We start from the raw sequence: 21442 nt of genomic DNA, 5'->3' as shown, positions 1-21442 counted from the left end.
AATTAAAAAAAAAATATCAACTTTTAAAAACAGAAACTTAACATCCGTAGGTCAATGGATTTTGATGTGAGATACATTTAATCTGTTTTTCTTTTTTTATTTTAAATAATTGAATATTTATAGTTGTTATGGGTCTTACATCATGTAAAACGAATTTTCTTAAAGTAAATTTACTTTTTCTTCAATCTTTCTTACATATTTATTAAAAAAAAATTATCCAAAAAAAGATGTTTTAGAATGAAAAAAAATAGAAAAATCTTCATTTATAGTCTTTCTTGAATGTATACGTTTTGATTTTTTTCTTTTTTAAAAAATTCAATTTCTAGAAAAATCGAGAAAAAATCATTTTCTTCTATTTTTTAGGACGCCATACCCATTGAAATCTCCTCTCAGGACGCCATAAACTATTCAATTATGGTGTAAACTTCTCAAAAATTGAATAGTTTACATCAGGACGCCTTAGGACGCCAACCCTTTACGCGCCCCGATTTATGTGATTATTATATATATTGTGAACATGATATTTCATAGGATAAGGATAAGGATGTCAATTCGGAAAATTGTTTTCATTTTAGGAGAATATAATTTTCCATTTGGAAAATTTAAAAAGTGAGACGCGCAGGATTCGAACTTTTTTAAAAGTTGATTTAAATATATTCTAGTGTGGATTCTAAGGATAATATCATATTTAAAATAAGAATATACTAGTTTATGTGGTATAATTTTTTTCGATAAATTTGAGAGCATGTACGTTTAGGACATCAAAAGTGTCAATTCGCTCAGCGAAAGCTGAGCTAGCTTCGTTCTCGAAAGAATAGGGAAGGAGTGAAGGAGAGTGATACAGATGTTGACACATTCATATCATTTCAACAGATTTTGATCAAATTGAAATTCAATGAAATTCAATTCACTTCATATCCTTCAGTCAGTACATCGACATCCTTCTACATCACAATGATAACTCGTGCATCAATAGTTCTACAACTAACTCAGAAAAAACAAGATTTTTCCTTCCAGCTTACAGCTTTTAAAAAGTTTCGATGATAAAAATCACTCTACTCTTGTTTATCTATATGTTGTGATAGTAGGTAAACGTATTCTTATCGATATTAATAAAAATATTTTTACGAAAATCTGAACCAATTACAGAGTTATTCATAAAGTTTATGATAACTGTAATTACTTCATCTTTGTTTTATATTTGAATAAACAATTTAATTTAATTTGCATAATTTCTTTTAGTTGAAAGACAGGAAACTTAGTTGAGTTTGTATTATTTTTATCGTTCAATTCATTGTATATGTGAGTGATCCAGATATTTAAGATATTTGTCAATTTTATGAGAATAAATTTAAAATCTCATGAAATATAAAGAAGAGTAATATTTTTCAATTTTCTTTTTTTCTTTCTCTCAAATATTTTCTATTGGGAATTTTCTTGTTATCAAAAAATAATTTTAATATTTGTTTATTTCATTACATACAATAAAATTTTAAAAACTCTATTTCTTCACAAGAAAATTTTTTTCCTTCATATGAAGAAACATTTTGTTCTCCATTTGATGCTGAGTCTAAATCTCGATTTTTGAATTTTCTTCTTTCCAAATTTCTTTTTTCCAAATTAGAAGTTTAATTCAAATTTTCAATAGTTTATATATTTTCTCAAACCGTCTTAGATTTTCTCACTTTTTAGGGATTTTCTCTCAAAATATACAAAAATAGTAATACCAATACATGTGTCTAATATACTTTAAAACCATCGTGATAAAATTCAAAAACGAAGAGTTCTTCTCTCCAAATTTTTTTCAAAATCAAAAAAATGAGATAAAAAAATACGTTTCGAAATTTCATTTTTAGCATTTTAGGAATTTTCTCACTTTTCTTCCAAATTGACATCCTTATTAAGGAATAAAATTAACTGCTTAAAATCGAATTTTGAACATGATTTATTTTTCAAATTATTTGATCATTGAATTTTCGGCGATTTAAATGGATCAATCCATAGTACAGTATAACTAAAATTGATATATGATGTTAGTTTAAAAACAATTAAAAATTGCAACCGAAAATGGTCAAAAATAAGTCACGAGAATATGAAATTTAGTTAGCTAACTTGATTTAATTAAAAATGGTGGAAAAAATGCCGATATATGCTGAATATGTCTGGAATTTCGAACCTTATGCTGGAATTATTTACAGATAAAACTCGTACCTAATGAATAAAATGAATTTATCTAACTCTCACATGCAAAAAATTAAACCTATATAGAAGAGAAACTCATATTTCTGTAATATCAACTTTGTCAGCTAAAAAATAATAACTATATTTATAATCGAGATATTAGATAGGTATTCAGCTGCATTCAGTTCAAAAACAACTTTATTCAATGTAGATATGAGATAGATGTCGAAAAAAGTGAAATATTCTCAAGTTTATCCAGGTTGATATCAGTTTATCCAATATAGAAAGAATTTTAGCTATAAAAGATCAGTCAATATTATCTGAAACACTTGTAATACATAAAATGTTTGTAGTTAGTCTAATTTTTCGAGTTAAATTTAGGTAGGCGGAGGCTAATATTCCTTTAAATTAGTCCTATTAGAGGAATAATGAAATAGTTATGACATAAAGTTGACGAACATTTATGTTGAAAGAGAACAATAATAGTTATAGGAGATTAATACATAAAATTCTGGTATTAGTCAATTTAAAGGTGAATGCAAAGAAAAAATTAGCAATAAAATCGATCAGAGATTAATCTTGGATTTTATATAATAAGACGATTAATATTAGATTTAATGCTGATGTGAATGAGGAAATCGAAATGAAAATAGGATAATTCCCATATGAATAACTTGCTGATAAATGTAATGAGGGATATTGGGGATAACAAGTGAATAATAAAAGATTATGGAACTTTGGTCCAAGAGAAAGAAAGATATTGATTGACAAGGAGGGGTAAAAATGAGTTTAATGATTGTTTAGAAGCAACCAACAGGTTTGATGGGCTTTTATGCTACGTAATATTTGTTTCAACTATTATATGTTACTTTAAAGCATAAGTAGTTGAATGAATGCGAAGTTTAAAAATGAAGAAAAATCAAATGTTTCGATTTTTGAAAAAAATTCTATATCTATTAGTAAGTTATTATTAATTGATTTAGCTGAGATGATCCCATCATGATTTGTTTGTTCAATAGCTATGAAAGGATAAAAAAGCAATTGAATACTGATTTCAATGTCCAAAAATTTTTTGGAACCGAGAATGTATCTAAAAATGTGTATACATTAATATTTTAATGATTTTCCCTAATCTTTATTCTCATCTCAATTTTTAAATATTTAACGGTTCTCAAAATATTGAATACATTGTATAATTTGAGCCAAAAGAATATAAGAGTGATCTTAATTTTCCAGCATAATTTCAATAAATGTGAAGTGCCGACCCATTGATGAAGTGACCATTTTATTCACAATACGAAATTGAGAGAAAATAGGTTCTACTGTATTCGTTAAAGGCCATTCATTAATGATATGCTGATTCAAGCCTAAACCTGATATAATTCTTCATTCAAATTATATGCAAAACAATGGAATATAGCGATTATTTTCTCTCAATTTTATCATCTATTGAAAAAAAAACAGTTTTTAATGTTGTCATCATCTTCACGTGCTATCGCATCACTGAAGTCAAGATGCGCATACGAGCCATACCTTGCTAAGGTCTGCAAGGCTGAGGACACCATCCCAATCTTCAAGAACGGAATGTCAATCGGCTGGTCTGGTTTCACACCAGTTGGTGATCCAAAGGTTGTCCCAATTGCTCTTGCCGAGTATGTCGAGAAGAACAACCTTCAGGGCAAGCTTCGCTTCAACATGTTCATCGGTGCTTCCTCTGGTGCCAAGAATGAAGACCGCTGGGCCAAGAACGGCATGATTGCTCGCCGTTACCCATACCAGAACGGTGCTAACCTCAAGAAGAACATCAACTCTGGCAAGACAATGTTCGCTGATAAGCACCTTTCCATGTTCCCACAGGACCTCACATGGGGCTTCTACACAAAGCAACGTGGTGGTGGCATTGATCTCGCCATCGTCGAGGCTACAGAAATCTTAGCTGATGGTTCCATCGTTCTTGGTGGTGCTGTTGGTTCTGCTGTTGAATTCCTCAACGCTGCTGACAAGATCATCATCGAACTCAACACAGCTATCCCATCCTTCAAGGGCTGCCACGATATCGTCGCCCCATGGAAGCCACCGGGCAAGCCATACAACATCACATCCGTTGACTCCCGCATCGGCTCACTCTCCGTCAAGATTGACCCATCCAAGGTTGTCGCCGTTGTCGAGTCTCATGCCATCTTCCCAGGCAGACCAGTCAAGGGTGCTGATGCTACAGCCAAGGCTATCGCTGGCCACATCGTCGACTTCTTCCAGAACGAAGTTAAGCAGGGCCGTCTCCCAGAGAACCTTTACCCACTTCAGTCTGGTGTCGGCAACATCGCTAACGCTGTCGTTGATGGCCTTAACGATTCCCCATTCGGCCACCTTACAGTTTACACAGAAGTTCTTCAGGAAGCTATGCTCCCAATGTTCGACTCTGGCAAGCTCAAATTCGGTTCATCCACATCACTCACACTTTCACAGTGGGACAAGCTCTACGATAACTTCGACTTCTACAGAAACAAGTTCGTTCTTCGTCCACAGGCTATTTCCAACTCTCCAGAAGTTATCCGCCGCCTTGGTGTTATCGCTATGAACACACCAATCGAAGTCGATATCTTCGGCCATGCCAACTCAACACTCATCAACGGTACAAAACTCGTCAACGGCCTTGGTGGCTCTGGCGACTTCCTTCGTAACGGCTACCTCTCAATCATGCACTGCCCATCTGCCAGAAAGACAAAGAAGGACAAGACAGGCATCTCATGCGTTGTCCCAATGTGCACACACGTTGACCACACAGAACACGATCTCGATGTCATCGTTACAGAACAAGGCCTCGCCGATCTCCGTGGTCTTGCTCCAGTTGAACGCGCTAGACTCATGATCGAGAAGACAGTCCACCCAGACTACAAGGATCAGATGCGTGAATACCTCAACCTCGCCATCCAGGCTACACAGCCAAAGGGCGCTGGCCACGAACCACAGATCCTTTCAAAGGTCTTCAAGATGCAGGAGAACCTTAAGAAGAAGGGAACAATGCACCTCGATAGCTGGTAAATTTGATCTCCTTTTTTTTGATAAAAGTAATTCTTTTTATTAATTAGTTTATTTTCATTTTAGCTCAAAATTGTATCATTACAATTTGAGGGTGGGAATGTGGTATAATTTTATTGATAAAAAAAATTTTGATCATGTAAGAAGAATTTCAATGTAACAATTCTATTTATTAACTTAAGATTAAAAACAATTCATTGATTATTTCTCTTTTCGGCAGCTTTCTTGATGCCTTCCTTTGTACGAACCTGAGCAAGCTTGGCTTTCTCTTCTGTTGGCTTGAAAGTACGAATGTTTCCTTTCATTGGGTCTTTCAAAGCGCGTTCCATAGCGCATGCTTCGGCCTTTTTAATAAGGAAGGCTTTTACTGGATCACGATGCTTCTTGTACTTCTTTGGCTGTTTTTGATTTGGTTTAACATGTTTGGCCTTTGTTGGAACAGTTAGAGTTGGACGGCGAGATGCTCCTCCTTGTGGCATTGTCACTTTTTTTGATTTTGTTCAAGAAATGTTGAGCAAATTTGTCTTGCTTTTTATTAGTATAAGGGATTATTGTTTGAGTCCATCATTAAATCCTTTGGTTTTCAATTGTTATTATCGCTTGAAATTAGTCTAATTATCAAAATTGGAAACAAAACTAAACTCATTAGCACCATTATATGTGGTATGACATTCTCTTTTTCTGATAATGTAACCAATTAAGTATGATATATAGTTCATATATTAGTTCTTGAATAGATTAACAAAACAATTTTGATATTTATTAAGTTAAGTATGCATTATTGGTTTTATTATATTCTTTCCTGGGTAATGCAAAACTGTTATATCAAGTGCAATCTTTTTCCATAGGAAAACATAATAATTTTTATTGGATATTTTTTTGCATTGTCAGCTATGTGTGTATGCTTCTAAATTGGTTCGGTGCGATTCCTTTATTGTATTTTCCTTGATGTTTTTAACATTATTAGGATAATTTTGGATAAAACTTAGAAATTTCTGTGTTTCTAAATGCGCATTGTGTAACTGTACTTTCCTTCGCTGCTCACCCAAATAATCAAATTTTTGATTTTCTTATCAATTTGAGAGAAAATTGATCGTTACTAAATTTTTTTAGAAAATGAGTGTTTTGAATCAGGAAACCTTTATGCAAATGTTTGAAGCAACTGAAAAGGGCGATATTAACACATTGAAAATGATGATCACTCCTCCAATCACGGTTGATACGATTTTAGATGACATTTACGTTTTGGATGGCAGGTGCACACGAAAGCCCACACTATTAATCATTGCAGCATCATTTTCTCAAACTCAGATATTAGAATATTTGCTTTCAAAGGGTGCAAATCCAAATATTGCCGATAAAAGAAATCGTTACCCACTTCACTTTGCAGCAATGAAGGGAGATATTGATATTGTTCGCGCCCTTATTGGTGCCAAAGCTGATGTTAATAAGCAAGACTGGGATGATTACTCTCCATTACACTATTGTGCTCAAAATGGCTTCATTTCCGGAGCAAAAGCATTGCTTGATGAAGGTGCGCAGATTAATATACAAACAAGGCTAAAAGAAAGTCCTTTAATAATCGCAATACAAAATGGACAAACAGAAATGGTTGATTTCCTAATACAATCGCATGCTGATGTTTCTCTTCCAGCGTTGCACAACCAATATCCTCTATTTTTCGTTAGTGATGGAGTAACAGCCGAATTACTTATAAAAGCAGGAGCAAACGTGAATTCAACCGACGAAAATAACCAGACTCCTCTTCATCATGCTGCCCAGGATGGATATCTCGATGTTGTCGAAATTCTTCTTAAATCTGGTGCAAAAGTAAACGCAACAGATAACCAGAAGCAGACACCACTGCACATCGCTGCAGGTAATGGCCAAGTCGATGTATGCAAAGCCCTCCTTGATGCAGGAGCTGAAGTCAAAGCGCTTGACATCGGAAGAAGATCCCCTGAAATGTTGGCAAGAAGAAACGACCACATTGCAGTGACTTCTTTAATTGCTCAGTACCAAGATGACGACCAGGATGACGATGTCCCAGTTATTGGTTTCAAGGCTTTCACTGGTATTAAACATACAGCAACACCTCCTCCTGGTTCTGAAGCTGGATTAACACCTGATGACTTGAAATTCGATATTCTCGAGTCTCTTTAATTTATTTAAATTAATTTCTTTTGTTTGATTAATAAATTTTATGTTTACTTTCATCATCTTATTGGCCTTAATGGTGCACTTACCACTTTTTTGACATTTTCTCAATTTTTTTGACATCCAAGCTTTATATCATAATTTTCTAAGGTAAAAAGTCGTTAACTTTGTTCGGAAAGAAGTTATTTTAAATCACTACTTAGTACCTTATATTACTGTTATACTTTTTTGCAATCATAATAAAGATATATTGATATTGTGGGAGCATGTCAAAAAGTGGTAAGTGCACCCTTAAGGTGTCAATATCTTAAATGAATACTTGTTAAGAACAAACAATGAATAGAATGATCTTTATACAAACAATATAGAATTAATATGATGGTGATTATTTGGATATATAATTTCGCATGATATCTGCAATTTGTGGGAATTTGCAATCTTCTGCAAGCTTAATGCAATTTATTCCTGTTGAATTATCTTGAAGCAATGGTGAGCATCCTTTTTCAAGAAATAGTCGAACAATTGGAGTTAATCCAAGACAGGCAGCTGATGATAATGCTTCGTAAGCTTCTTCATTATTAGATGTGAAATCAGTTCTGTCTAATTTATCAAAGAAAAGCTCAAAATTAAATGTAACTAAACTACTATACCAGGAATAATCAAGAGAATATTTGTCACTAAGATATCTGTATTCATCATTATGATGATAAATACATGCAATATCAGCATAGTCTGATGTGATCGCAGAGTTTTGTTCACATATATTAATAATATCATAATTATTACCCAGAAAAGCTCCTGATGTGGTATCAGATGTTATAACGGATCCATTTTCATATAGATAACGGAAGCATTTGATGGATCCATATTCTGCGGCTAAATCTAAGTCTGATGGAGATGTTCGATCTGATTCAAAGCCGAAACTAGAATAAATGGAATCAAGTGCATCTAAGTCGTCATTTGCAATAACTTCTTCGATTTCTCCAAAATCATATTGAGAAAGAAGTTCATCGACTGATTGTTTGACTTCTTCAGGATATACATCTGGATCTATCAATCCTTTGAGTTTTAATATCTTCATCAAAACTTCAGAGAAGAAATCATATTCTTTTGGAAATTGAAATCCAGTCATTGTTAAAAATTGTTCAATAAATTGTAAAATCTGCTTCGACATCTTATGGTTATTTGAAAACTTCTGATCAAGAACAGAAAAGATATTCTGCAAAGAAATCTCGCAATTTGAAACGCAAAATTTGATGTGCTCAATAATTTCTTCAATTGGATAATCTTGGAAATTCCAGAGTAGCTCCCCGAGACGACATAATTCGTTCCGATATTGGAGTGCCATCGAGAAAAATGAACTTAAAATTTTGATGTCAGGATATTCATCAAAAAAAAAATCTAAACCAAACCTTCTAACCTCTTTTCCAATCACACTCATCAATTCTATTTCTGATTGTTGCATGTTAATGGAAGCTTCTTGGGAAGAGATATGAATAGCTTCTAATGATAACGCGATCAATTCAATTATAGAACAATCGATTTTAGACTTGTGGCTTTTCATTAAAATCATATTTATAAGAATTCGAAATGATTAGCATTGATTTCTTTAAATGTCTAGCAATCGATAATATGATTGAAGAAATTATAATCTGGGAAGTCTGATAATATTAAAACACAGACATATGCATGAATAAAATCTTATTTTCCTTAAAATCATCTCTACATTCCTTCTTTTTTTATTTTGAAATTGATTATTTCTTTACAGTTCATGATAAAAACCTATTAAATCGATAGCGTATCTGTTGTATGACACCCAGAATAACTATAGAAGCATTTGTTTGTTGCGGAAAAAATAATAAACAAAAAAAATTCAAACAAAGTATAGATGGAAGATTTAGATGCATTGGTAAATTCATCCACACAGAGTACAAAGAAGCATAAGAAGGAGAAGAAGGAGAAGAAATCTGAATTAAAGAAAATGGGCGCCTTAAATGGTCCAACAGGAGCTTTGAGATTTATGGCTCAAGATAACAGAAGAATTATGGACCCAACAATTGCAAGGCAGAATAATATCAGTAAGATCATTGAATACTTAGAGAGCCGCAAATCAAAAGGAAAGGCTCCATGCACTCTTTCCGAAATTGAAAAAGAATTAAAAATCAAAGTATCAGATGACGATGATTTAGTTGCTGCTCTTCAGAAGAATGAATCCATTGTCTACGAATACAACAAATATTCATTTAAGACAGAGCATCAAACAGGAAATGAAAATGAATTATTGAACTCCCTTAGAAAAGAAAGATTCGTTGACAAATCAACCTTCTTACAAGGTGCATTCGAAGGCGCCGATAAAGAGCTCGATGACCTTAAAGATCAAGGAATTATTGACATTTTTAAAGGCGATCAAAAGAACAAAGTCATTTTCTACTACGATGAAATACTCCGTGAAGATGAAGAAGTTCTCGCTGCAAAAGAATTTTCTTCTTTGTGGCATTCAGAATTTACAATTATTCCGGCCGAGGACGAGTTCAGAGACAAAATGTGCAGAGAAAACCATATCGAACCTGTTAAAGCCCTCAAACCACTGAACCAGCAAAACGAAGAACCTGTTGAAAAGAAAAGAAGGACAAGGAAGCAAACTTTCTCAAGCTCGAACCAGAAATTCCTTGAATAATCAAATAATTGGACTAATTATCATGAAATTTAGCCAAAAATTACTAATCATGTCAAAATTTTTATAAAATTTAATAAAAAGTAACGCCTACTAGGCAATGTTTTGTTTACATTTACTTTTTTATTTTATTATAAAAGACTCCGGATTAAAACCATCAATTTTACACTTCCAAATTCTCATTTGAAATAAAATAACTGGGATAACACGTGCATATAGTCTTGTGCATTATCTCTTTTGATCCAATAATCATAAGATTGCGTAACCAATAAGGATAAACACCTCTTGTTATTGCAAGATCAAAGTTATTGTAAAATTTGACATTTCATTCATTTTTTTGATTTTAGTAAAATGGATCCAATTATACGAATTTTTAAAGATGACAACATTGACGAATTCAAAAGTTGGCTTGAGTTGAGAGATACCAATCATGATATCATTATAGAAGAAACTATTAATGATATTCCTGGTCAATATCCATTAGACTTAGTAATTACAAAATACCACGCAGCGGAGTGTCTTAAATATTACGAAAGGTCGCCAAAAGGGAGTGGATTTACGTCTCTTCATCTCGCATTTAAAGATAATTGGCAACAAGGCATTGAAATTTTATTTAAATACAAGCACTTATTATATACGTTTGATAAAAGCAAGAAATCTCCCTTGGCATATTTTGCAGATCAGCAAAATATCGAAACAATTCCTTTAGTTATAAAATTAATCACCAAACATGATTGTAAGAATGCTTTAAAGCATGTTCATGGTCGAGATATGACATTTGTTCAATATTGTATTGCAAATAAACTTGATTTAATGACAAATGCACTTTCAGCATTTATTGAAGCGGGATTAATAGAAGAAAAAAGCTTTTTAGAACTTTCATTTTCTAAGTCATCAGATCCATCGCTTTCAAAACTATTTCGAGAAACAGCAAAATATAGTTTAGAGTACAAATTAAAACTATGGATGCAACCTGATTGTTATAAGTCAAACAGATTTTCTCCAACATACTTGGTCGGAAAAAATGTCGAACAAATCCAAGCACACTTAAATAATCTGATTTACCTTTCTAACATGCTTAGAACTGATATGAAACCACTTCCAAGCAACGTTTCTGAGGACAAAATCATAGATCATTTACTGCAATTTGAAGCTGGCGAGCAAAGATTTTTAAATTATTACATAAATTCAGACTATTTGAAAATAATTTACGAGGATGTAAAGGTTAACTCGATTCCTTATGAAAATGATACATTTATTATACCAAATAACAATATTGATTTTTGGTATCGTTTCGGATTCATTTTTGGTCTCGTTTGTGTATCAGGATCTTATCTAGAATTTCCTTATAAGCTTTCTCCTTTATTTTATGACAAAATTGTAAATAAAAATACCAAACTTGACTCGGGCACATTAATTGACTACATTAAAGGCACAGATCCGAAATTGTATTCGAAATACTTAAAATCAAAGCAAACTGAATTTTTCAAAAAAGTGAATGAAGTAAATCCAAGCGGCGATGTAATACCGCAGGAAAACTTTATGGAAGATTTCATACATGAAAATATACCCCCTGAAATAATTTCTTCCCAAAAATTCATCTTAGATTCTCTCGGATCTTTCGCACAAGGCTTTCTAAAATTTAAAGATAGTATTAGCACTGTTACTGAACGAGGGAGAATTGCTTTTAAGATGCTGGAAATCATAGAAAAAAATAAATTGAATCAAATTCCAATGATTTGGTTTGAAGGATTGAAAATACAGAACTTTTATACCATGGATGATAACTTTAATGATAAAAGCAGCGAAAGTATCTTTGAAATTTATAAAGATCTTTATGAAATCCATTTTGTATGCGAAAAAGGAGATAAAATTCAATCATATAATTTCGCAGCCAATAAAAAGGCTATTGAATATAATTCATTAAGTAGCATTGAAAGTATTCATAAAATTCTTCTTTCATATGGAGGAATTCACAAATGTTTGCCCCTTGCACAGAACATTATTAAATTCATGTTTATTCTTACTAATTCGCGACGTCAAAATATATTTAAGGCCATCAAAGGAACAGATATGATCTTAATGTACAATCCAAGTGATAATATAATTCCTATCAAGCATCATCCAATAACATCTATAGATCCTCAGACATTTTATGAAGAATATGAGATTTTGTTCTAAAAAATTAATAAAGATTTATTTTGTTTTTTATGTGCTAATGAAAAACTAATTTTTATACATTGGATTGTATTGGAAGCACTATGTTTAAAGAAACGTTTCTCTAAAATTGATTCTAATTTAATTTCGTTGCCAAATGTAAAATAAACTTCAGAATCAGTTATTTCTGCTGTTCAGCATCAGATTTCAATACATAAAAACAATCATTATTTAATTCACGATACTGTGTCACTTTTTAATGTTATCTCTTCTTTTTACACTCAGTTTCAGCGAAAAACTAAAGCCGATTGTATTAATACCAGGCGCAATGCGTTCTCGCTTGGAAGTAAATTCTACTCGTGATACAATTTCTTACTGTTCTCATAAAAATAAAAATCTTGCTTGGCTCAACGTATTTTCATTTGTTCCACCTTTCATTAATTGCTTCTTTGACTATTTTGCACTTGATTACGATGAAGAAAAAGGTATTTCTCATTCAAAAGAAAACGTTTCGATCAAACCACAAGGAAACTTTGGCGAACTGGACAATATTATTGGAACGGGACCTAAAATCTTTGGATTGCGTCTTTTTGGATACCTTAACAAATTTATTGACAGACTTAAAGAAATTGGTTACGTCGAGAAGCAAAATTTGTTTGCAGCACCATACGATTGGAGATTAGGTGTTGCCCATCTCGGTGAATACTTCGATAATCTTCGCAAACTCGTAGAAAACGCATATACACTCAATGGCAATACTAAAGTCCATTTATTCTCCCATTCACTTGGTGGCTGGGTCATCTATGTATTCCTTACCGAAAAAACAACACCAGAGTGGCGCCAAAAGTACATTGACGCTGTCACTTTATCTGCACCTTCATGGAGTGGCAGTGGAACAGCATTATCTGGTTTTGTAAGGCATACCTTACCATTTGTTCCATTTTACAAGACCGATCGCCTCCGTGATTTCATTGATTCGCTCGGAATGTATCATATTCACTTACCTTCATCATTCTACTACGAAAACGATACATTAGTTGTTAAAAAGGACGGACAAAATATTAAAGGCAAAGACGTCATCAAATACATCAAATCCGTGTTTTCAGAAAAACACTTCAAAATGGCTGAAGCAAACTTCAATTTAACCAGCAAACCGCATAAACCTCTCGACGTACCTACAAACATCGCTTACAATAGCGGAATAAAGCAAACAATGGGCTACGACTTGAAACACGGAAAATCAATACAAATGGAAGGTGACGGACTTGTTGGATCGAAGGGACTTGACTGGGTTTGCAAGAATTGGAACAAGGCAGACCTCAGATGCCACAATTTCAACTCTTCAAGTTTGAAATTTATTCATCAACTTCTTCCAAGATCAAAAGAGGCAACAGATGTCTACTTAGATATGATATTCAATGGAAAAGTTCCTAAGCCTGCAAAAACAACAAATAAGGCTCAAGAAGAACTTTAATTTTTATTATTATTTTTATTTTGTTATAGATAAATATAATTTTATCCCGAATTGTTTTTCACACTATTCAGTTAATTCTTACTCGAAGAGATTGGTTTTAGATATGAGATTAATCACAAACATTTTGAAATGATTATAACTATTGTTAACATAAGCATGGGAAACATAATTTTGTTTCGTATTTTGCGAAAATTCCTTAAATTGATAGGTATACCATGCTGGATGAAGAAAATTATAGCTTATCAAACATATTTTCGATTAGAATAAAGTCAAGATGTTATATTTACGGTCAATAATGGGAAAGCATAAAAAAGTTCACCAAACTTTGCAAAGGATCTTATATTTGACCAAAGTTTGGGTAACAAGGGATCTTTAAAAAAATATGTATGAAATAATATTTAAACATTAATACTAAGTTACTTTTTCTGGACTTTGGAGAGGACGGATCTAAATAAATGTGTGAAAGCTTCGGAAACGTTTTTACCGCTCTTTGCTGAAGTTTCAAAGAACTGCATACCGTATTTCTTAGCAAAGTCAGCACCTTCTTGTGCAGTAACTGCTAATTTGGCGCCATCACATTTATTTCCTGCAACAACACAGCAAGTAATATCTCCTCCATACTTCTTTGCTTCATCTATCCATCTCTGAAGCTGTGTGAATGTTTCTCTTGCAGTCATATCGAAAACTAAAATATATCCATCTGTATCGCCGTAGAATTCGTTTCTAACTTCAATATATGAATCATCACCTGACATATCCCAGAAATGGGCATAAAAATTTGTATTGTCTACATTGAATTGACGTGCACCATAGTCAATTCCAATTGTTGGAATATATTGAGTAACAAAACGGTTGCCTTCGCAAAACCTTTTGATTAAACAGCTTTTTCCAACACGACTTTCACCAAGAGATACTATCTTGATCTTTCGGATTGGCTGATTGTCGTCTTTGGACATCTTTGATAAAATTTCAAAACGTTCATGACGATTATTGTAAATTAAAATAAAAGCATCAATAATCGAATAAATGGCGGAAAACAGCTTTGATAGTTCTGTAACATACAAAAGCATGTGAGTACATGTGTGTGTAAATATATATTTGCTATCACTTAGTAAAGATACACTAACAAATGTGTATTTTTTTTTTTAAACGCACTAGAAAGGGTCAAAAAGTGTCATTTTTTAAAATGAATTTTCCGGATGCTGGTAATACTTTACAAGAACAAAAATTTGCAATATCTATCCTCAGAGAAAATTTAAATATAGAATCTTCCTTTAAGTTTATTGATTATTTGCATTTTAAAGAAAAATTCTTGCTGATTCACGGAATGATTAAGAATGATAATGTTGTTATTTTTCCATTATCCCATGACTGGAAGATTCCATCAAAAAATATCTCTGATTTTGCAGAATTTCAACCAGAATTGAAGCACCTTCTTTCAATGGCAGCTCCTGACGGAAGTTGTATTATATATGAACTAAAATCCTTCGATTTTGCGAATTTGACAGAAAATTCTCAAAATTCCGATTCCGATTAAATTAAAAGAAACCAACCGCCCTGTTTTTAGTGGAATACACTAAGATACTGGATTGTTCAACTTGGTATTAACAATGAATAAGATTCATATGCAAATATATTAAAATGTATCCCCATGAATAATCAATGCATCTATCAGCGAGAAATTGTCATGGGATCTGTATTTCTCGTTCCAAAATCAATTTTGGAAAACAAAAAATTAATAAAAAGTTATTACCATATAAACCATATTTTTAGCTAACCCATACATTCACTAGCGGTTTTTCACCAGAAACAATCATATTAGATAAATCATTTCAAATTTCGAAATATTTATCATGAAAACATGAGATGTTATAAATAAAACCACAAAGTCTTACATGAGGATTATGAAATGGAATAAATAAAAATGAATACAAATAAAAAAAAATCAAAAATATATTTGAAATTTCGCAGAATATTAAACTCAAAAGAGTTCTTTTCTAACCAAAAAGAGAAGTTTGCATTGTTAAAATCAGTACCAATTTTAAAAATCGAAAAATAAATTTCTAATATTTGTAAAATACGAAGGAAAAGCATGATGCCTTGAAATTTATATGATATTTATCTTAAGCGTGGTACCATCTCGATTTCCTGCGGCCACGAGCCATTTCGAACTTACGGCCGTGAGAAGCAACCTTTGGACGTGTCTTGGAGTTGTCATCACCTGGGGCAGCGCCGAAGTGCTTGTTAACAAGGCGGCGTGTGCGATCACCTTCAAGAAGGAGGCACTTGTCACCTGTTGGGCGGAGTTGAGCAAGCTGATCGAATGTGATGCATTCACCACCAGCAGCAAGGATGCGGGCGCGGGCGGTTTCTGTGAACTTAAGAGCGCAAACCTTCATCTTTGGAACTTCAAGGAGGCGTTCATCATTGGTAATCTTAGCAACAAGAACGGCGATTGTCTCAGCTTCCTTGCCGTTAAGAGCTGTAGCAAGGCGGCTAAGAGAGTATGGGCGCCTGTTTGTGCGGGAAATGCAAAGGCGATGGGCAATCTTGGCATTGAAGTCGTTGCCTGTACGACGAGCGAGAAATGCGTAAAGGTTGTGGAGCATCTTCATTTGGGCATCAGCTGTCTTTGGCTCTTGCCTCTGTTTACGGGGAACTCTGTGATCGAGATCAACACCCATTTCAAAAGGGAGACCAAAACCGTTTTTTCAATACAAATTTGACATAAATAATGAGAGATAAGATGCAATTTTATAATGATTTTGATTTATGATCGATGTCTTTCTTAGAATATATCAAAATTTTTGCTAAACTTTCTAAAATTAAATCTCAAATCATTGATGAATCACTCTCCCATCTATTTTAGCTTTGATATCAATTTACTTTTACCAACTTGACTCTATAGTTTTCTCACTAGTTACATATTCATTCAAATAGATTGTAGACAATCAGATTCATAGTTACACAAAGTGCTAATAAAAGAATTGACTTAATCCATTGGATTAGAAGAATAAGGGAGGGATATCAGAGAAATTATATTCATGACTACCTGTTAATTAGAAAAATTCGTCATAAAAAAAACAATTTATTATCAAACAACAATGCATAGGTACGTGAACATCATAGTGATATAGAAGCTCATTGGAATGCTAAAGCAAATTATTTATTTTCTGTTTTAAGATATGCAATCTTAGCCTTCTGTTTTGCTCTCTCGATTTTCACTGCATTAATACTTGATTTCAAACTATCATTTTCTGCATTCAGCTTCATTAAAGTATTTTCTAGGAGTTTAATTTCATTGAGATATTCCATATTTTCTCTTCGCAATTTTTTATACTCATTATATTCATGAACATTTTGATATGATTTTCTATTATTAGATTTTGCCTTTGGAGGTGATAAACTTGCTTTAGTAGCGCGATTTCTAGAAATTTGTGATTTTGATTTATCAATTTTTGCTTGTTGCTTGTATGAATTCATATCTATAGGAAATTCTTTAACTTGAGATTCTTTACGAGAATTTAATGTTGTAGTATTTCTAATATTTTCAGATTTGCGTTTAGAATAATATGAATTTTGTGGAGGACTGCGATTAAACAGTTCATCATTTGAATCTGAATCTGAATTTATTGGGTTTGATATTCGCGTAATTTTGGTTGTTCTAATATCACGAGAATTAAAAGATTCTTCTTCCTTAGAGTTTTGATCGATTAATTGACGGGATTTTTGTATAAATTCACTTATGTCATTATTTGTATTTGTGCTGTTAACTGGAACTACAGATAAGGCTATTGAATCATCCCAATCATCCCAAATTTTACGAGACTCTATATCCAGAAGTCGAACGGCTTCTTCAATTCTATCTTCTGGCGAATAATCGTGTTCTGCCTCGGAAAGTATAGACTCTATTGCTTTCTTTTCAGGTGTGCTTAAGTGATGAGAACTCATTAGTGTACGTTTATTTTACAAATTGGAAGGAATTATCATCTTCCTTTCTGCCTGATATGCTAGAAATGAAAGAATTGATTAAGGTAGCTTAATTTGATACTCTAAACGGCACCTATATTGTTAATGTTTGAAATTGATAACAAAGATGTTGATTTGTTTCGATTTTTGATTAATTTTATGAAATCGCCTAGATGTACACATTGAATTTGATCGTTTTTTAAAGAACTACAGGATTCCAAGTGAGAACTCGGGATTTCTTGTATTATAAAACGCTTTCAATAAATTCCTCTTGATTTTCTAATATAAGAATTATATTTGCTATTGCACGCCATATAGAAAATTGGTAAATGTAGTTAGAACAATATTTCATATTTGATTGTGTAAACAATAAGTAAAAATTGTAAACAAAAATGATATTTATTACGCACAAAGTAATAATATTAACAACTCTATTGCTTATCGGAAATGAATGGTACCATTTCTTCAGGATTTCCTTTTATAACTTTAGATGTGCTATTAATAAAGAATATATAGCCAACTATACTCAAAAATGCACCAACAACAGTTAAAATGTTTTGTGTGAAATTATCTCCGCCAAGTGGATTAGCAAACATGGATAACAGTAATATCGAGATAGATTTAAGGCTGTTTGTAACTTGGAATGATAATGGAGAGGTATATCCAATGAGCATGAAAGCAGAAACATTGACCCAAATGGCCAAAAAGCATGTAAATAAGAAAAGAAGTAAATCTAAAAGCTGGAAATCGTAAGTCATGAAGCTTCCTTCGCCGGTCGCTTCTAATAAAGTCGAGATTATCATTCCAGATATAAATTCATAGGGAATAACTGAAAGCTGGAGCTCTGCACCGTTCATTTGATATTTCCTTTGAAAATCTTCTATGAGTAATTGGGAATATGCTGTTGTGATAACTCCGAAAATTGAGTAAAACATGCCTTTAATACTGTACTGAAGATCGGTGATGCACATTACGCAAGTTCCAAAAATAGCAAGGCAAATAGATCCGTATTCAATAGATTTATGTCTGAAATGTCGAACAAAAATATTATGAAATAGTATTACTGGTATGATAAATGCTTTGGATAACTGATGAAATGATAATGAATTTGTCTGAAGTGAAGCATTTTGTAAGAAAACAGATGAAATAACGAGAATTGCTAGAATAATACGACTAAAAATGGGAATATTTGATGTCCTTCTGATATTATTTGTAAACGCTGCTAATTCAAGCATACACCATGTTGCTAAAAAATGATATGTTGAAATTGTAGCAGCATGTTTGCATCTGATTCGTCTTGCAATGATTTTTAGAGAATGTACAAGAGCTGTGGATGTTATTGTACTAAAAATGGTGAAGAAATTTATCTTGAAACTTGTTGGAGCCATCAGATAAAATTTTGAATCCAAGAATTTTCTATTTTCATTTGTGAATGATAATATATGATATTATTTTTCCAAAATTTGAGAATTCGTCACAATAAAATGATCAAAAAGCATCAACTGTTACAATCAGAAGCAAAGATATCGACCAAAAGTATGCACATTATGCTCAGCAAATGAAGTATAGTAATGATGTTTATACACATTGTATGACTTCTGTTTGATTTCGAGATATATTATGAACTATTAAAATATCTATCTCTTACCTGCAAATGAAGATATTTTATTGCATTATGAAAGTCAACACAAAAAGCTCTGCTCATGATGAGCAGAATTCGATGTTAAGAAAGTAAATGGTTTATTCTCGGGACTACTTTTAGGAATTTGTTTAAATAAACACTTTCATCCGTTTTCCTTCTACAAATGCATATAAAATATGCATTAAATTGGTTAGTAATATAAAACAAAATTAATATTTGGTTTAATAAGTGGTTAAATATTCTATCATACTAATCATTCCTTCTTAAAACGAGATTGTAGAAACAATATCTATGTGTGATAGTTGGAGTAATTGTTACATTGAGTGGAATTTTGATAAGTTTTGAAAACTATTTATAGTATGTTCAAATATATTAGATCTCAATAACTTATGTTACCATTTACTGTAAGCAATCGATATTACGTGATTGATGAAAATCGATATCAATATTTGAAAATTTCAAGTCCTTTTTGACTGGAAACTATTACCTTGATCATATGGGATAAAGTTCTCCTTGATGAATTTTTCCAAATTTTTGAGATTTTTGAAAATGCCTAAGCAAGTTTTCTGAAAATGATTACGTTTTTTACAATTCTCGATTTTGTTTGGAAAAATGAGGTTAAAAATCTTGAAAATTTAAAATTATTGTAGAAATAAAGGAATAACATTGAATTTAAATCGAAGAATGGATTTTGATTTTGTTACTTTATAATTTTTCTTCTAAAAGATGTCAATACTAGAGTAATAATTTATAATAATTTTTTATAAAAATAAACAAGTAACTCATTTTCAAAAATTTTAACCCACACATATTCAAACATAGCTAATATGGTATATATTTTATCAAGCATTGGTAGTAATTTAAAAATATAATTGAATCAAATAAAGGATTTGCTTCACATATCGCAAATTAGAGGTAACATCTCGAAAGTAATCAACAAAATCATGAATTTATTCAAAGATAAGTTCAAGATATATATTGTAATATGATTTCGATAATAAATCTGAATAGAATGCGTATCAAACTCGCATCTTTAGATTTCTCATCAAAACGTTTTGATCAGTTAGAGACCATTGCTTCAGAACAAGAAATATTAGATCAGTATCTCATAATCAAGCAGAAGTTAAGCTAAGATATCTTATCCTGTAGGATGTATAATGCTGTATAAGAATAATTAGTCAATTTGTTGAATCAATATTGATTTAAATTTTTTTATGCGTAAATGGTACTTTGGTTATCATTGGTAATACATAAAGTTGCTACTGAAGTAATATTTCGTAAAAATAAGAGTATCAACTTTATTGCAAGATATGATTAGACGAACATCGAATAATTGGATCTTTGCAATAATAACATTCTTCAATCTCTAGTTTATCATTGTTTCATACTAATAATACGAATCAATACTGTTTCAATGACCAGAAAAAGCCTAAAACAATCTTCTCAGTTGCCACTTTTCGTGACCTAAAAAAGTGTTGAAAAAAAAGCAGTTTTGTGCGGACATAAAAACTTAGTGTTTTTCTAAATAGTATGTATCTCCTTGTTCGATGAGGATTACCCCGACGGGCGGTCTGAAATATGACGATAGTCGGAAATCTGAGAATCATCGGAACCTTTTTTTTAAAAAACTAACACACAGAATTATTTTCTTTAGATCGTAACAGTTATATCAAATATCTTCAAGTTATACTTCATTTATGTGGTTCCAAGCTTTATTTCCTTACCCTGTTTGCTTACTTCACCATATTTGAATAAATATTTTATTTAATCTAAAAAAATAACTTTGTACTTTTGCGTTTTTAATACTTCACAGATATGATTTTCATTCCAATTTCTTATGTAATGAAGCTGTTTAATTTTTCGAAAGAATTCTTCATTCTCAGCTTTATCAGCTTTTTCTTAAAATCGTTATCATATAAATGATCTCCGATCCGCAAGGTTGGTACCTAAGGTGTTAGAAACTAATACCAATTAGGGGAAAATATTATATCATGAAACAGATGCTTAATAATTAGCATGTATACAGAATAAACATCATTAAATTACTTTCCAATAGCCTGGGCACCTTAAATATATAAGATATCCATGGATAAAAGATTTCCAAATTTTTAATAAAAGTGACATCGATGATCGCAAATTTTCAATTATA

The 21442-nt window shown here is 32.1% G+C and overlaps 11 protein-coding genes across 11 annotated transcripts, besides 5 other annotated features; 5 read left to right on the top strand and 6 right to left on the bottom strand.

Moving 5' to 3' along the window:
- Positions 1–485: part of a mobile genetic element that runs on past the window's edge.
- A 3161-nt stretch (positions 486–3646) lies between these two features.
- TVAGG3_0075700 (acetyl-CoA hydrolase family) lies at positions 3647–5234 on the top strand (the record flags this gene model as incomplete). The annotated part of the gene is made up of 1 exon (XM_001330141.2): positions 3652–5223. One exon carries the CDS (start codon positions 3652–3654, stop codon positions 5221–5223), a length of 1572 nt encoding a protein of 523 aa, XP_001330176.1.
- Positions 5235–5414: 180 nt separating this feature from the next.
- Positions 5415–5699, bottom strand: TVAGG3_0075690 (uncharacterized protein; the record flags this gene model as incomplete). The annotated part of the gene is made up of 1 exon (XM_001330140.1): positions 5415–5699. The coding sequence occupies one exon, from the start codon at positions 5697–5699 to the stop codon at positions 5415–5417; it is 285 nt and encodes a 94-aa protein (XP_001330175.1).
- A 637-nt stretch (positions 5700–6336) lies between these two features.
- Positions 6337–7383, top strand: TVAGG3_0075680 (spectrin binding; the record flags this gene model as incomplete). The annotated part of the gene is made up of 1 exon (XM_001330139.1): positions 6337–7383. One exon carries the CDS (start codon positions 6337–6339, stop codon positions 7381–7383), a length of 1047 nt encoding a protein of 348 aa, XP_001330174.1.
- Positions 7384–7450: 67 nt separating this feature from the next.
- Positions 7451–7484: a terminal%2Cinverted (terminal inverted repeat of tvBac_53III transposon ID:TVAGG3_0075670).
- Positions 7451–7671: a mobile genetic element.
- Positions 7640–7672: a mobile genetic element.
- Position 7672, bottom strand: a terminal%2Cinverted (terminal inverted repeat of tvBac_53III transposon ID:TVAGG3_0075660).
- A 90-nt stretch (positions 7673–7762) lies between these two features.
- Positions 7763–8725, bottom strand: TVAGG3_0075650 (spectrin binding; the record flags this gene model as incomplete). The annotated part of the gene is made up of 1 exon (XM_001330138.1): positions 7763–8725. One exon carries the CDS (start codon positions 8723–8725, stop codon positions 7763–7765), a length of 963 nt encoding a protein of 320 aa, XP_001330173.1.
- Positions 8726–9260: 535 nt separating this feature from the next.
- On the top strand, positions 9261–10327 carry TVAGG3_0075640 (transcription initiation factor IIE subunit beta family; the record flags this gene model as incomplete). The annotated part of the gene is made up of 1 exon (XM_001330137.2): positions 9266–10054. One exon carries the CDS (start codon positions 9266–9268, stop codon positions 10052–10054), a length of 789 nt encoding a protein of 262 aa, XP_001330172.1.
- Positions 10328–10401: 74 nt separating this feature from the next.
- TVAGG3_0075630 (Ankyrin repeat family) lies at positions 10402–12269 on the top strand (the record flags this gene model as incomplete). Its single annotated transcript, XM_001330136.1, has 1 exon — positions 10403–12232. The coding sequence occupies one exon, from the start codon at positions 10403–10405 to the stop codon at positions 12230–12232; it is 1830 nt and encodes a 609-aa protein (XP_001330171.1).
- Positions 12270–12467: 198 nt separating this feature from the next.
- Positions 12468–13682, top strand: TVAGG3_0075620 (O-acyltransferase protein; the record flags this gene model as incomplete). The annotated part of the gene is made up of 1 exon (XM_001330135.1): positions 12468–13682. One exon carries the CDS (start codon positions 12468–12470, stop codon positions 13680–13682), a length of 1215 nt encoding a protein of 404 aa, XP_001330170.1.
- A 268-nt stretch (positions 13683–13950) lies between these two features.
- On the bottom strand, positions 13951–14645 carry TVAGG3_0075610 (GTPase protein; the record flags this gene model as incomplete). The annotated part of the gene is made up of 1 exon (XM_001330134.1): positions 14099–14638. The coding sequence occupies one exon, from the start codon at positions 14636–14638 to the stop codon at positions 14099–14101; it is 540 nt and encodes a 179-aa protein (XP_001330169.1).
- An 844-nt stretch (positions 14646–15489) lies between these two features.
- On the bottom strand, positions 15490–16374 carry TVAGG3_0075600 (ribosomal protein family; the record flags this gene model as incomplete). Its single annotated transcript, XM_001330133.2, has 1 exon — positions 15806–16366. The coding sequence occupies one exon, from the start codon at positions 16364–16366 to the stop codon at positions 15806–15808; it is 561 nt and encodes a 186-aa protein (XP_001330168.1).
- A 107-nt stretch (positions 16375–16481) lies between these two features.
- Positions 16482–17841, bottom strand: TVAGG3_0075590 (uncharacterized protein; the record flags this gene model as incomplete). The annotated part of the gene is made up of 1 exon (XM_001330132.1): positions 16845–17633. One exon carries the CDS (start codon positions 17631–17633, stop codon positions 16845–16847), a length of 789 nt encoding a protein of 262 aa, XP_001330167.1.
- Positions 17842–17943: 102 nt separating this feature from the next.
- TVAGG3_0075580 (carbohydrate transport) lies at positions 17944–19040 on the bottom strand (the record flags this gene model as incomplete). The annotated part of the gene is made up of 1 exon (XM_001330131.1): positions 18083–19039. One exon carries the CDS (start codon positions 19037–19039, stop codon positions 18083–18085), a length of 957 nt encoding a protein of 318 aa, XP_001330166.1.
- Between the last annotated feature and the right edge of the window lie 2402 nt (positions 19041–21442).

The sequence above is a fragment of the Trichomonas vaginalis genome, chromosome IV, assembly GCF_026262505.1.
Source record: "Trichomonas vaginalis G3 chromosome IV, whole genome shotgun sequence".
Lineage (NCBI taxonomy): Eukaryota > Parabasalia > Trichomonadida > Trichomonadidae > Trichomonas > Trichomonas vaginalis.
The sequence above is the reverse complement of the archived record's forward strand: the minus strand, read 5'-3'. Positions and strand labels throughout refer to the sequence as shown.